General features: G+C 48.2%; 1 protein-coding gene across 6 annotated transcripts in view; it reads right to left on the bottom strand.

Moving 5' to 3' along the window:
- Positions 1-14,253, bottom strand: part of LOC126187518 (neurexin-1a) — a 2,258,738-nt gene that overhangs the window by 383,774 nt on the left and 1,860,711 nt on the right. For all 6 annotated transcript variants that reach the window (XM_049928650.1, XM_049928652.1, XM_049928651.1 and 3 more), the window contains exon 13: positions 2,139-2,359. In XM_049928650.1, coding sequence (XP_049784607.1) covers positions 2,139-2,359 — 221 coding nt within the window. The remainder of the gene's footprint in view (positions 1-2,138; positions 2,360-14,253) is intronic.

Here is a 14,253-nt window from a genome sequence, read left to right as displayed (position 1 = left end):
GCATTTCGCGGGCAAGTGCTATACCAACAGAGCTGCCCAAGCACGACTCACGACGAGTCCTCACAGCCGTACTTTCGCCACTATCTCGCCTCCTACCTACCAAACTGAACAAACTAGTACTTGCAAGACTAACACTCCCGTAAAAAAGGATATTGCGGTAGGATGGCTTCGCTAGAGTGATAGACCCGCAGGAGAACTTCCGTAGTATCTGGAAGGCACGAGAGGAGGCACTGGCTGAAATGAAGCTGTGACGACGTGTCGTGCGTTGTACTCGGATAGGTCAGTTGGTAGAGCACTTGCCGACGAAAGGCAAAGGTCGCCAGTTCGTGTCTCGGTCCGGCACACAGTTTTAATGTGCCAGGAAGCTTCATGTCAGAGCACAGTCCACTGCTGAATCAAAATTTAATTCTGGAAACATCCCCCAGGCTGTGAAAAAGCCATGTCCCCGCAGCATCCTTTCTTCGAGGAGTGCTAGTTCTGCAAGGTCTGAAGGAGACCTTTTGTGGAGTTTGAAAGATAGGAGACGAGGTATGGCGGAATTAAAGCTGTGAGGACGGGGCGTCAGTCGTGCCTGGGTACGTCAGATGGTTGATCACTTGCTCAAGAACGGCCAAGGTTCCGAGTGCGAGTCTCAGTCCGGCACACAGTTTTAATCTGCCACGGAGTTTCACCTCAGTGCACACTCCGTTGCAGAGTTAAAATTTCAGTCATTATGAGCACCTGTTTAAGAGCGTGTTGGTCCACTTTTGAAACACAGTACAGCGATGATTACACTTCGCACACTTCACACCTCACACTGTGAGCACTCACAGGTCATAAGATTCCCGCAAATTACGGGACGGTGATTCGTGGGCACGCAGCTGATGCCGGATATGTGTTCCAGTGGGTGCAGATGAGGGGTTTTGGCTGCCTAAGACATCAACGTGAGTTTACTGTCACGTTCCTCAAATCATTGCAGCACGATTCTCATCACGGAGAGTTCTCCTGCTGGAAGATGCCGTCGCTGTAGGGGGAGACTTGAACCGTGAAGGGATGCAGGTGGTACGCAATAATGTTCACGTAATTCCCTGGTGTCATGCTGTCTTCGAGTACTAACATAGGTCCCATAGAAGCCCAACTCGGTTAGCCCGTAGCACAATTCTGCTCTCACCAGCCTGCACGTAGGTGGCGCGGTGCGCCTTCAAACAGCCATTCGAGTGGATGACGGCGTGTAAGGAGACAAACGTCGACCTGACGAAACAAGAAATGTGATTCGTTCGACAGATGACACTTTTCTATTGATCCGCGATGGAAAATAAGTAATGCTGTGTCCACTGCAGTCGTAACTGACGGTGTCGTCCAGTCAATGCAGGAAGGCGCAGCAGTCGTGTGACGTAGAGCTCCACGTTCGACAGTGGCTCCGAAACACCTGTCCCTGCGCCAGCACTGTGCTCTGCCGTCAGATCTGGCACAGAACGCTGCCTGTCCCGGGTTACACGATGAGGGGAACCTGCGACCTCTACGTCTAGTGACGAGGCACGGTTGTCAAATACCGTACGGCCTTCTCGTTATTTCACCATTGGTCCTGGCGACAGCAGTACGCCAGGAGGCGACCGGCTTCACCGTTTCAGCGATTCTCGTTTCCTGCCGCAGCGCCACGACAAGGTACCCTCTGTCGAAACCGCTTATATCAGTGGATTTCCGTGTTTGCGACCAGTATCTCCGTTACGATAACTGGCCATTCGTCTCTATTCCGGTCAGCGATACCACCAGGAGGCGTTCAGCCTCTCATCGAGCAGTGGTGATAATGTTTCGGCTCATCAGCGTATTTAGCTCAGCTAGATTACGGATTTAGGCCCTTTCTCAATCTAAGAAGTCATTCTATATATTTAACATTACATTCGTTACGATATACACACGTTATATTTAGTCTTGTCTCTAATATGGAGTGCAACACATAAGTATTTGTGAAAGAAATAGTGGAAACACGAGTAGTGATAGCAAGTTTGTATGCGTTAACAGAAAGTGTAAAAGGAAAGACAAATTAGAGGCAGGTAGGTTTAAACAGAAGTTACCGGCAGAATGGACGCAAGACGAGGGGTGGAAGAGGAGGAGGCGGAGGAGGAGGGAGGAAACAGGAGAGGAGTGGCGGGCCGCACCTTCTCGCGGTCGGCGACGCGCAGCGCGAGCCGCAGCCGGCCGGCCAGCAGGCTGAGCTCGAGGCGGTCGTGCGAGCTGTCGGCGGCCGTGGCCAGCAGCAGGCCGAGCGGGCGCGCCGTCTGGAAGCGCAGCGACACCTCCTCCGTCTGCCAGCGCCACTCCTCGCCCGCCGCCGTCAGCGTCACGTGCTGGCTGCCGTTGAACGTCAGCGTCGTCGCCTCTGCAACAGTCCGCCGTCCGCCGCCTCATCCCGTACACGTACACGTTCTTTTTCTTTTTTTTTTGTGTGGTGGTGCTGAAGTTTGATCAACTTCGTTGATTTTTACTTCTGTAGGGAATGGAAGGGGTAAAAATTTTCTCTTTATTTATTTATTCTTCTTTCAGCTTTAGTTTGGGCACACAGAAGGGTCCTTTAACTCGCTGCTTTTGGTGTGTATTTGAAAACATGTGTGGAGAAGTGCTAAAGGGCGATATGTCCTTAAATTATGGACAAGTACGTAGGGATATCATTTACGGAGGCTCAAATACTATCGCCTTCGGTACTTTATATTTGTGGTTGCGTAAGGGTTCTACCGTACCTACTGTGGTGAGTTGTGGTGTACTGTCACGTATCATGTCCAACTTCCGAAATAAGGTTCGTGCCTTCTCCTCGACCTTGTCTGAGAGGTGAGATTCGCTTAAGGCTCGATGAATGTCATGATTTCGGATCCACCATTGGGCTCCTGTGATCCATCGTAGGCATCTGTTTTGTACAACCTGTAACTTCTTGTAGTTAGTGGCACACGTAGTACCCCAAGAGGTCGATCCATACAAAATAGATGGTTCGACTGTGGCATGGTACAACTGGAGTTTCGTGCGTTGGCTGAGGTACGAGCTCTTCAGAAATGGGAGGAGAGCTCCCAGCATTTTGAGGCCAGACGTCTTCTTCTCCATAATGTGATGACTATACAACAGTTTGGCGTCCAGATGCACTCCCAGGTATTTTACAGTTGTTGCCCAGGGGAGTGGGTGGTCTGATATCCGTAGGCGTTCATTGACGATGGGTCTCCGACGTGTGAAAACAATAACTTTGGTTTTCTCTGCGTTGACCGTTATTTTGTTCATGTAGGTCCAGTGGTCCACCAAATCTAGTTGGCGCTGCATCCGTGTGACGAGGTGGTCCATTCTGGTGCCTGCAGTCAGGAGCGCTGTGTCGTCGGCATAGAAACTGGCAGTAACATGTGGCACCGTCGGGAGGTCGTTAATGTATAAATTAAAGAGCAGTGGAGAGATGACCGATCCTTGTGGAAGTCCTTCGAGGACAGGCCGTGTTGATGAATTCTTTTCATCAATGCGAACATATAATCTGCGATCCTGAAGAAAATTGTCGAGAAGTTTTAAATAGCAGTCTGGTAGGGGAGTGGTACGTCGGAGCTTGACGATCAAGTTGCGTCGCCATACTTTATCGTAAGCCTTCTCTATATCGAGAAAGACTCCAATAGTATGTCGTTTCTTGTTGAAATTGTCTTGGATAGATTCCGTGATGCGCAGTAGTTGTAACTCAGCCGATAGCTTCGCCTGGAAGTCAAACTGCTCCGGCCGGATGATGTTGTGTGCCACAAGGATGTCCAGCATGCGTTTCAATAGGACACGTTCCGGTACCTTTCCCAGCGTCGGCAGTAAACTTATGGGTCTGTAGCTGTCAGGGTGTGAGAGATCATTGCCCGGTTTTGGTATTGGCACTATTCTGGCAATCTTCCATGCCTCTGGGAAGTATCCAGTCCTGAGGCAGCTGTTCACTATCCGGGTGAGAAGCACAACAGGCTTTCTCGGGAGGTGTTTCAACTCCGTATTGCTGATTCTATCTGCTCCAGGTGAGGTGTGTTTGCTATACTTGATAATCCTCCGAATTTCCTCCGGCGTTGTCAGCCGGGGCATAGCGGTAGTCGGGGCTTCCCGAATAGCTTCCCATTCCGCCGCTGTGTCCTCCTCTGCACGGTGGAGTGCATCATCGCCATCCTCCGTGGGGGGCGTAGTCATCTGTTATTGGTATGTATCCGCATACAGCTCCGCCTGCGCAAGTGAGTCGTACAAGAGGCCATGGGGTCCTCGAATTGCCCTTTTGGGGGGCTGTTGTTGTCTGAGACTTTTAACTATTCGCCATTCATCTTTGGTGCGTAATAGAAAGTTGTCCATTTTGAGTTCCCACGTGTGTTGCTTCCAGTCCTGAACCTTCCGCCGGAGTTCGCGGGTTAGTCTGTGAGTCTCCCATCTATCGTCCGGATGGCGGTAGCGGACCCATCGTTTCCGAAATCGATTGCGCCTTGCCTTAAGTTCCTGCAGTGGTGGTGGAAACTCGTCATAATTGACTTCTGGTAGCAGGTGCTCCGTGAGTGCTCGTTGTTTCGCATCGTTAATCTTCTTTGTGAGTACTGCGACTGCCACATCAATCGCTTCTCTGGTAGTAACAACCTGGGTGGGTCGCACATTGTTGTTGAGGTACGCTTGGAACTGCTGCCAGTCGTAAGTTCTTGTCGTCGGCAGTGGGAGTCGCAAAGTAGCCCTCTCTATGAGTCCTAACACCGGTCTGTGGTCTGACGAAAGATCATCCACCGTCCGCAGATGGAGATTCGGGTTGATGTTCTTGATTATGGCGATGTCTAGAACATCAGGGTCTTGTGTCTGGACGTAAGGTATCCTCGTCGGTTCCCGTGGTCCATGGACGGAAATATGTAAATTCTCAGCCAGTGCAAACAACATATGTCCTTTTGGGTTAGTCTTACGGGAATTCCAGGCAACATGTTTACTATTAAGATCCCCTCCAAGGAGGATCTTGTCGTAACCCTCTGTAACGGAGTAAAGATCTTCTGGGTGGAGAGGCTTCTTTGGGCTAAGGTAAGCCGCAATACAGGTAATGTTTCCGAGCGTCGTGTGGATTGTTACTGCCGTGGCCTCTAAAGTCTGGAGTGGGGGTAAACGTTCTTGGTGGTGACGAATACATTTTTTGATCAGAACTGCGGTCCCTCCACCCCGTTGGTCCCGTCTGTCCGTCCGGTAGATGTGCATGTTCCTCAAGCGGAGGTCGGTTGACTCTCGGAGATGTGTTTCGGAGACAAATGCTACGTCTATCTTGTGGCGATGTAAGAAGTCCGTGAATTCTATTTTCTTCAGTTTCAGGCCGTTGGCATTCCAAATGCAGAAGTTAAGATGCCTCGTGTGATGCCGTCTATCCATTTAGGGTGTTTGAAAAGCTGTCAGTACGCTTTCTACAAGCGAGAGGATAGACGTCAGCTTCTGCTGGAGGGCGGTGAGTAGTTGAAGAATATCTGTTAACGCTGGTGTAAAAGTGGTCGACCAGGCAGATGATGTCTCCGCTGTTGTTGGCGTCAGTGGATGGGCACGTATTGCTTCGGAGTACGAGCGCTGTTGTCTTGTCTGTCGGAGAGTCACTCTGGGTGCCGGTTGTGGTCGAGAGGCAATTGTTTCCACAGGGAGAGGTGCCGCTTGTTGTTGGGTGGCCGGAATCACTGCCATGGCCGAGTTCTTAGCAATTATAGGCCGTTGTGGGGTCGACTTCTTTGGTGTCCTTCTAGTATATTTCCGTAGGAGTTCTTGAAATTTTGGGCAGCCACGGAAGGTCGCTGGATGTTCTTGTTCACAATCGGCGCACTTTGGGGGCGCCGTCCTAGGATGGGTACAATTCGACGATCTATGGGATCCACCGCAGCGGACGCAGCGTGCTGGCATGCTGCAGTAGTTCGCTGTATGCTCGAAACGTTGGCAATGTCGGCACTGGACTGGTCCTTCTTTACTATTATAGGTTTCTATTATCACTCGTGTGTAGAGCAGGTATTTGACATCATATATCTTGTCACTGTCTTTTCTGGATGGGAGGGTGACTCGGTACACAGGTTGCGGTATCAATTGTTTCGTCTTCTCGTCGCGTTCCTTAAATTGGTAGACTTGTAGCACGTTGAAGCCTTTTTCCTTGAGGGCATAGTAAAGTTGTTCTTCGGTAACTTCCGCCGGAAGGCGTTTGACAACTACTTTCAGTTCCCTGTCGTCTGGTGCTTGATGCGTAAAATAGGAGAAGCTGTGGTTCGTGAAGTATTTTATTGCACGCCTTTGGTCTTCGAAGGACTCAAAGTGATATTTGATGCGGTCCTTTTGGTATATAGCTTTAAGGGTGCCCTCTAGAAGTCCGTTGAGCGTTTCATTGAGGTGAACGTAATCCTTTGTGTAATAAATTGTGACTGGGGGCACTTTGCGAAGCACATTCTTGTCTCTGTCCACGGCTTCTGCGGCATTAGAAGTTTGTGCCTGCGGCTTGTTGGTGGTTGATGGAGGCGCAGCTTGAGGTGTCAGTGGGGCGAATCGGTTCGTTGTGGGGATGGTCTCCGTTCGTCTCTTAGCTGGGTTGGCTAAGTCCTTGGCTAATGCGTTGCTGCTGCGCCGTTTGTTGTGTACGAGCGTAAAGTCCCCCTCTGCGTGTGGGGAGTCGTTGTCGTTTTCTGCTGGAAAGGCCGCTGCCATCTCCGCGTCGTCGACCGTTTGGTGGGAGTGCTGTGATTCGACATCTGAGTCCACAAATGGAGATGCCAGACAGGTGTCGTTATCCTGCTCTTGCGTTTCCCGTTAATAGCGGATAAGGCGTTGTATGCCCTTCAGCGTTTCTTTGTCCTCCTCCCGACATATTTCGAGTCTTCTGGCGTAGTCCTGGCGGTCGTCTTCATTGCTGCGTCCGTCGTGATGTGATGTATGGCCGACGTCCGAATACGGTTTCGTCGTGCTGTGTGTAGTCTTCTGCGGTCGAATAGCGCCTGTCGATCGTCGTTCTATCCTGTCATGAACCGGAGCCGTAGCCTGGGTCGTCATCCTGGGATCCGTCCTGTGTGGAGCGGCCGCTGGGGCGTCCGGCGGGCCACGCCCAACCGACCGACCAGCGGCCGACTCCGGCGCGTCCGAGGCGGCTGCCCCGGCCGCGCGCGCATCGTCCTCGCTCTTCGGCATCGCGAACTCGACTGACGTACAGGGTGGGGCAAACAAAAGTGGCCCGGACGAGTGGATACGATTGGACGTGACCGTATGCGCACGACCACACCACGTGTAGCCCGGCACATGATCCACACCGCTACAGTTCGTAGTGCAGGCTGTGCCAGTGCGAGTAAGTCTGTGGGAAGGGTACGACGTACTCGCAGTGGACAAGCGGGTGTTCCTTGTGGAAAGTTACGTGAGAACAAAGTCGTGCGAACGGTGTGATCAGTTGTTCGCTGAGGAGGTTCGAAGTTATGTTAGTATCGTTTTCTCGTTCTTCTGCTGTGTTTTTTGTACACTGGAACTCTGCTATATGGGCTATTTTTATTTGCCCCTACCCTGTATATATCAGTTCTCGATACCAACTTATATCTCAATTGTGCGATATAGGCCATAAGTAGGAGGTAAGTACTTGTTTCATTGAACACGTTTTCTAACTGATAACAACATTGCTTTTGACCTAAGGTCAACAAAAAAGTAAGTTTAGCTCGTAGTAGTTAAAGAACGTCAGTTCGTAATTTACACTGATGGAAAAAAAATCCAGTACCGAGGGGCAGTTGTGCGACATAAACGAAAGTTGTTAGGTGTTTTTCTACATCTCAAAAATGATACGTATTCAAATTTCGCTCGGAGCGGTGGTCACGGGAATGTACACTCACAAGAAGATAGGGCCGTGTGGCACTACCTAGAGGGAATACCGTCGTGATCGGCTCATCTGCACTTACAGCAGCAATTTGAGCGCCAGTTAGCATTGTGCCGTGGCGGCGGTATTCCCGATCGATTCTCGATCGTTGGGCCCCCGAGTGGTGTTTACTTCTCCGTTGCGGGCGCCATCCTCGGAAGTTTGGTGCTGGTGTGTGGTTCAGCGTGCTATGGTTAAGAAGATTCGTTGTTATGATTGTGTCGGAATCGTGGGCAAACCCCAGTGTTCATGTGTCTCGGCATTCTGTGGGGTGATGCACCTTACTTCGTGTACTTCTCTTGGCGATTTATTGTGCCGTTGCAGAACTTTGTTTAACCTTTTCCCCCCTTACTCTTCTGCTGAGTGCCTTTGGATCCTGTGGCCTGTAATTTCGCTTGTGCCAAGTTCCGGGGTTTTGGGGGATAGTTGATTAAATTATGTTTTGGAATTTATGGGATTCTATGTGTTTGTCTGGGGTTTTTGCTGGCCTGCGCTCGTACGATTTCCCGTTTCCTCACCCGGGCGTCGAGTGAATTTTGGCAGTTCCCGTCCATTGGTTCGGTAGGCCCCGTGACGAATTGTTTTTTTTGCACCCTGCCTGTCCTACCTCCCTGGCTTAAGGTTGGCTCCTCCGTGCCCGTGCGCGAGTGTATATGTGGGCGACGGTGATCGTTTCCTGACTTGTTTACCGTTTCTTGCCGACTTTTCTGCGTAGACTGCCGACTCTGTAATTTGGTCTATGCCTTGTTATAGTTGCTTCAAGTTGGTTCGCACATTTCCCTCGGTAATGACATCTGCGCAACTATAAGGTTGAATAATGTTTTGAACTATGAGCTGGCGGTTGTCGCCGTGTGTGTTAAATTTTAACTTGTATTTGAGTTTTGGTGTAATTGTATTTTGTCAATTGAGTTAATTTTATCTTGCCTAGTGCGGCGATCTCATAAATGTTGAAATCTAGCCTTGGGCTCCTTGGGAATTTTTATGTTGATAACTGATGCAGCATTTTAGTGTAATGAATTATCTTTTACGTTTTGGGGAAATTTTATCTTGGCAAATCCTTGGGGTTAAACTGTGCGACTTGTGTCTATGATCTATGGAAATGCTGGGGTGGATTGCACTTTCCCATTAGGCCTATGACTTATTGTTTTACTAAAGGCATTAAGGGATATTTGTTGAATGTTTTTTTAAATGTAACTATCATAAATTTAATCTTACCTGTGAAGCCATATTTCTGGAGAGTTGTTATTTAAATTTGATTGTCTACTGTTCACTCCAATAAAGCCAGCCTCTTAAAGAAAAAAATTTTGGTGCTACCATTTGTTTCCCCCTTGTCCCCCTACGACGGCTCAAGCATCACAGTTACGCAACGTTACAAGTCGGCCACGTCAAGGACAGCTGCGAGCCAGACGTCCTTAAGCGAACATTGCAACTTACCCCTAAGCGCCGCCATTTCCGACTTCAATGGTGTGACGTGAGAGCTCACTGGAGGGCAGGAGGGCAGCAAGTGTTTTCTGACGAAAGCTGGTTGTGCTTCAGCGCCAGCTTTCTGTCGGTTAGAAGCAGGTCAGCTGAGGAAGTGCAGCTGGTCATACTGGACCTACACGTGCATGGCGCGCCATTTCCTACGGCAGTAGGAGCAGTAGCAGTTATCCCACGCACCCTGACTGCGAAGTTGTTCGTCGGTTTGATGATTTGACCTGTTGTGTGGCCATTTATAAACAGCATTCCAGGGGCCTTTTTCCAACAAGATAATGCTCGCCCACATACATGTTGCCTTAGCCTGCTTGATCGCTACATCTGTCTTCAGTCGAGCGCGTATGGGACATCGTCGGATGACAACTCCAGCGACATCTGAAGAAAGTCTTCTCTGTTTACAAGCCGAGTCAGTTCGAGCTTTCTATAGAGTCGGAACTGAGCAACGACGGAGGCAGGAGCAGCAGTGTGGAACGTGGCGCCGGCCCCCTCGCGGCGCCTGGCGCCACTCGGTCCTGCTGCTAACAGCTTCGGCCCGCGCGTCGCTTAGGCCCTCTACCATTGGTGCCACAGGCCGCACTCGTGTATACATAAGCGGAAAACGGTGCCAGCCCCGACAGTCAGCGGGTTTACTGCTGATGACAATGGCGGAGAATGCCATCGAAAGCTCGAGAATTTTATTCCAGTTGATGCTGCTCGAAAACGGAGAATATTCTTTTTCAGACATAACACCGCACGAGACTCCGTCCCTATATGGACCGACCAAGTGCAACAGGCGTGGCACTCCATCTCACAAAAGGACACACGACATCTGTACGGCACGTTTGCAAGCTTACACTCAACATTCTGGCGGTTACACCCGTCTTAATGTACCAGCATTTCACATTTGCAATGGCTTTTCTCGTGCTAACATTAACGTGTGATCTTGCGATGTTAATCACTTACACACTGAAGAACCAAAGAAACTGGTGTACCTGCCTAATATTCTGTAGGGCCCCAGAGAGCAAGGAAAAGTGGCGCAACACGACGTGGCATGGACTCGACTAGTGTCTGAGGCAGTGCTGGAAGGAACTGACGCCATGAATCCCGCAGGGCTCTCCGTAAATCCGTAAAAGTACGAGGGGGTGGAGGTCTCTTCTGAACAGCACGTTGCAAGGCATCCCATATATGCTCAATAATGTTCATGTCTGAGGACTTTGGCGACCAGCGGAAGTATTTAAACTCATAAGAGTGTTCCTGGAGCCACACTGTAGCAATTCTGGACGTGTGGGATGTCGCATTGTCCTGCTGGAATTGCCCGAGTCCGTCGGAATGCACTGTGGACATTATTGGATTCGAGTGATCAGACGGAATGCTGACGTACGTGTCACCTGTCAGAGTCGTGTCTAGACGTATCAAGGGTCCCATAGCACTCCAACTGCACACGCCCCACACCATTACAGAGCCTTCGTCAGCTTCAGTAGTCTCCTGCTGACATGCAACGTCCACGGATTCGTGGGATTGTCTCCATACCAGTACACACCCATCCACTGGATACAATTTGAAACGACACTCGTCCGACCAGCCAACATGTTTCCAGTCATCAACAATCCAATGTCAGATATGACGGGCCCTGGCGACGAGTAAAGCTTTCTGTCGTGCAGTCATCAAGGGTACATGAGAAGGCCTTCGGCTCCGTTTCCGAAAAACCATATCGATGATGTTTCATTGAATAGTTGAACGTTTTGTGCTATCGCGAAATAGGGGACAGAGTGTCACTGAACTTATAAGAGAATTTGGGGTGGACATAATTAAAACAAAGGCATTTTTCTTTGCCGCTGAATCTTCTCACGAAATTCCAAACATCAACTTTGTCCTCCGAATGCGAAAATATTTTGTTGTCACCGACCTATACAGGGAGAAATGATCATCACGATGAAATAAGGGAAATCAGAGCTCGTACGGAAAGATATAGGTGATCGTTCTTTCCGTGCGCTATACGAGATTGGAATAATGGAGAATTGTGAAGGTGGTTCGATAAACCCTCTGCCAGACACTTAATTGTGTTTTGCAAATTATCCACGTACGTGTAGATGTAGACGAACTGTGGTGCGTTCTGGAGGAGTTCCCGGCCGCTTAGAGTGCAGGAGGCCACACTGGTGGGGGGTCCTCCTGTCTCAGCTTCGGCGCAGCGGAAGACTCGTGTCCTCAACAGCAGGAGGAGTGAGACCTCAGCTGGTAGTAGTAAACTGTGGGTGGGTGCAGCCCTCAGCTGTCCACCTGCCACTATCCTGCTGCGTGTGTTCTCCAAACACACTTCTTCAGTCGAAATATATAGCCACTGGTATCTCTGCAAATTTCCAAACTTTACTCTTACAGTGGGAACGCTGTGCGAAGCCCAACAAAATCTCCAGAATTTCCGACAAACAAATCTGCAAGTGGGAACGGGAGACCCTGCTTTCCCGTTTCCATATGCGCGTATCTCATTGGCGGATACATCTTCACGGTTAGAACTAGAGAACGGACTTCCAGACCCATCGGAAGAGCACATAGGCTCTTTCTGTGACTAGCGAGGCCGGTGCCTTTTGCATGTCTGGGCGGTATTCTGATTCAAACCTCTGCTCGATGATTCCAATTTATACTCCACGCTCGTTGGTGATTCTCTTGTGTTTGGGTTTCTGCCAAGTCTTTCAAGTCTTACTTTGGGACTTATTCGCATCCGCGACGAGTAATGAGGAGCATGATGATGAATAAATACAGGGCTACTCGAAAAGAAGAAACAAACTGAGCCGCGCTCCGGCTCGCGTCCGTGCCGTCGACAGGTTGGCGTCGTGTGTTCGGATTGTGACCTCTCGTTTTCTTAGTGCGTTCACTGGCGCCACTACATTTGCTCGCTTTCTCTGTTCGTGAGTGGCAGCAGCGGCGTTTATCGATAGCGAGTATGTAACACCATAGCTCTAATGCTGTTCGGATTTCTTTTGCCTTTTGCTTTAGTTTAATGTTATAACATTGAGTATCTGTGTTTGTATCAGTAACACAAAATTGTATACTCCTTTCTTTGTTTAAAACTTTGATGTCGTGATCTGATTCTATGTAATGTAGTATATCTGTCATTTAAATTCTTTGTCCCATTTGGAGGGAACAAAACTAGCTATGTATAATTGTAATTTCTGTGTGAATAATTTTTTGTAGAAATGTCAATATGTGCAAATGTTCTGTTTTATTTAATGTCTGGCGCGCGCAAATTGTGGTTGACCTAGGTAGAAAAGGTGGAACCGAGAGTCCGTCGGGGACGAGCTACCAAACCGTACACTGCCATGTAAAAGTTGTGTATTGAGCTGGATCCGAGAGAGGCTTTCGTATGCCTCGGATGGATGGATGAAGAACCGGAGCTATTCTGGAACTGATATCTACCATCGCCACTAAGGAATGACAGAGTCCGGCAATTCTGCCTGTGAATCCACCTGCCGACATGCAGTTGCCACCATACTGCGCAATCACTATAACGGAGCACTATAATAATGCACAGTGAAGGATCAGTTTATTGGATGTGTTAGTGTCCTCAAATATAAGGTAACTTATAATTGAATTCATGTACCTGCCTTGATTTTTCCCTATCACAACACCTTTCAGGTTCCTCTCCATTTAAACTATGATTACCGAGTGTCCCAGTTTGTGAAAAAAAATGAAAGTCTCAGAACATTAAATAATGTTGTTTGCTCTTTGGTAAGAAGGGAGTCTTCAGATTTACTGTGCATTTAGTGAAATTGTGGGAGGTAGTAAATGTAGTTTTGTGAAAGCCTCCCAGGGTTGGAAACAGTCTAATTTAAAGTTTTATGGAGTTTCAAAGTCTCCTATTTAATCATTTACTTGAAAGTAGAAAACTGTGGTAATAAAGACAATTTGCAGTTTCTTTTAAAGATTAATAGCTCTTAAAACTGAGGCTTATAATACGTTGCTTAGTTAATGATGATGGTGCTGCCAGTAGTATATTTTAAAAGGTGAGTCAGTTCTTGCAAATTTGTCAACATTAGGTTTCACTGTAGTAAAAGTGGAAAACTGCAAGAGTGGATAGTTATAGTTTGCTACGTGTTTGTATCTCTTGTGTACTGGAAGTGCATATTAACAGTATAACAGGATCCACAGTTTGCCTATTGTGCTAATGTTAGGTAACAAGTAACGGTAAGACCACTATTTATGAAAACAATTTCTTTATTCAAAGATAGTGAGAAGCAACCTGTTAGTGGACTCCAATTAACTTTCATTTTAAATAGTTAAGTATTTAACTGAGAGAGACTTAACCTATGTCCAATTTATGATTGTGCAGTGAATGTTAATAGTAACGTTATAAAACTTATTCGGTTTGAATAAGCCTTGAAAGTAATGGTGTGTTCCGTTATCTGTTATATTTATGCAAATAGTCTGTCCTGCTCTGTCAGCTTCCAATCTTAACCGTGAACATATGCAGGTGTCAGAGTTCATTGCACTCGTGTGTGGTAAAATATAGGTTGGGTTTGTCCGTTAAAGCTACTAATAACTGTTTTCTTAAACAAGAATGTTAATCATCCTCTTGCCTAATTAGGCTGGTGACCGTTTCCTTTATTCCTTAAACAGTGTAGCTAGGTAAAAAAAAATATTTGTTACTGTTTCAATATTTAAGTAATTCTGACTTTCACTTCCGATAAGCCACTTTCGTTAGGTACAACGCGGTCAATATAACAAAATTCCTCTCAAAGGGTAACACTGCTCTGTTGCGTTATACCAAATTACTTGAACAAGATAGTTTTATTTCACAACCTGTCTCCAACTTTAGGGTTATGGTATAGCAGTAGCAGACGGTAGTGTTATAAGTACTGTGGTACTATCTTTCCGGGTCGTCGTGTGCCGGAGTTCGGTTGAGATGGAGGACCAGTGAGGTCGGCACAGGGATAGCTGGCAATACATGCACTGCCCGACGGAAGGATGTG

This window comes from Schistocerca cancellata, chromosome 5, assembly GCF_023864275.1.
Source record: "Schistocerca cancellata isolate TAMUIC-IGC-003103 chromosome 5, iqSchCanc2.1, whole genome shotgun sequence".
Classification (NCBI taxonomy): Eukaryota; Metazoa; Arthropoda; class Insecta; order Orthoptera; family Acrididae; genus Schistocerca; species Schistocerca cancellata.
The sequence above is the reverse complement of the archived record's forward strand: the minus strand, read 5'-3'. Positions and strand labels throughout refer to the sequence as shown.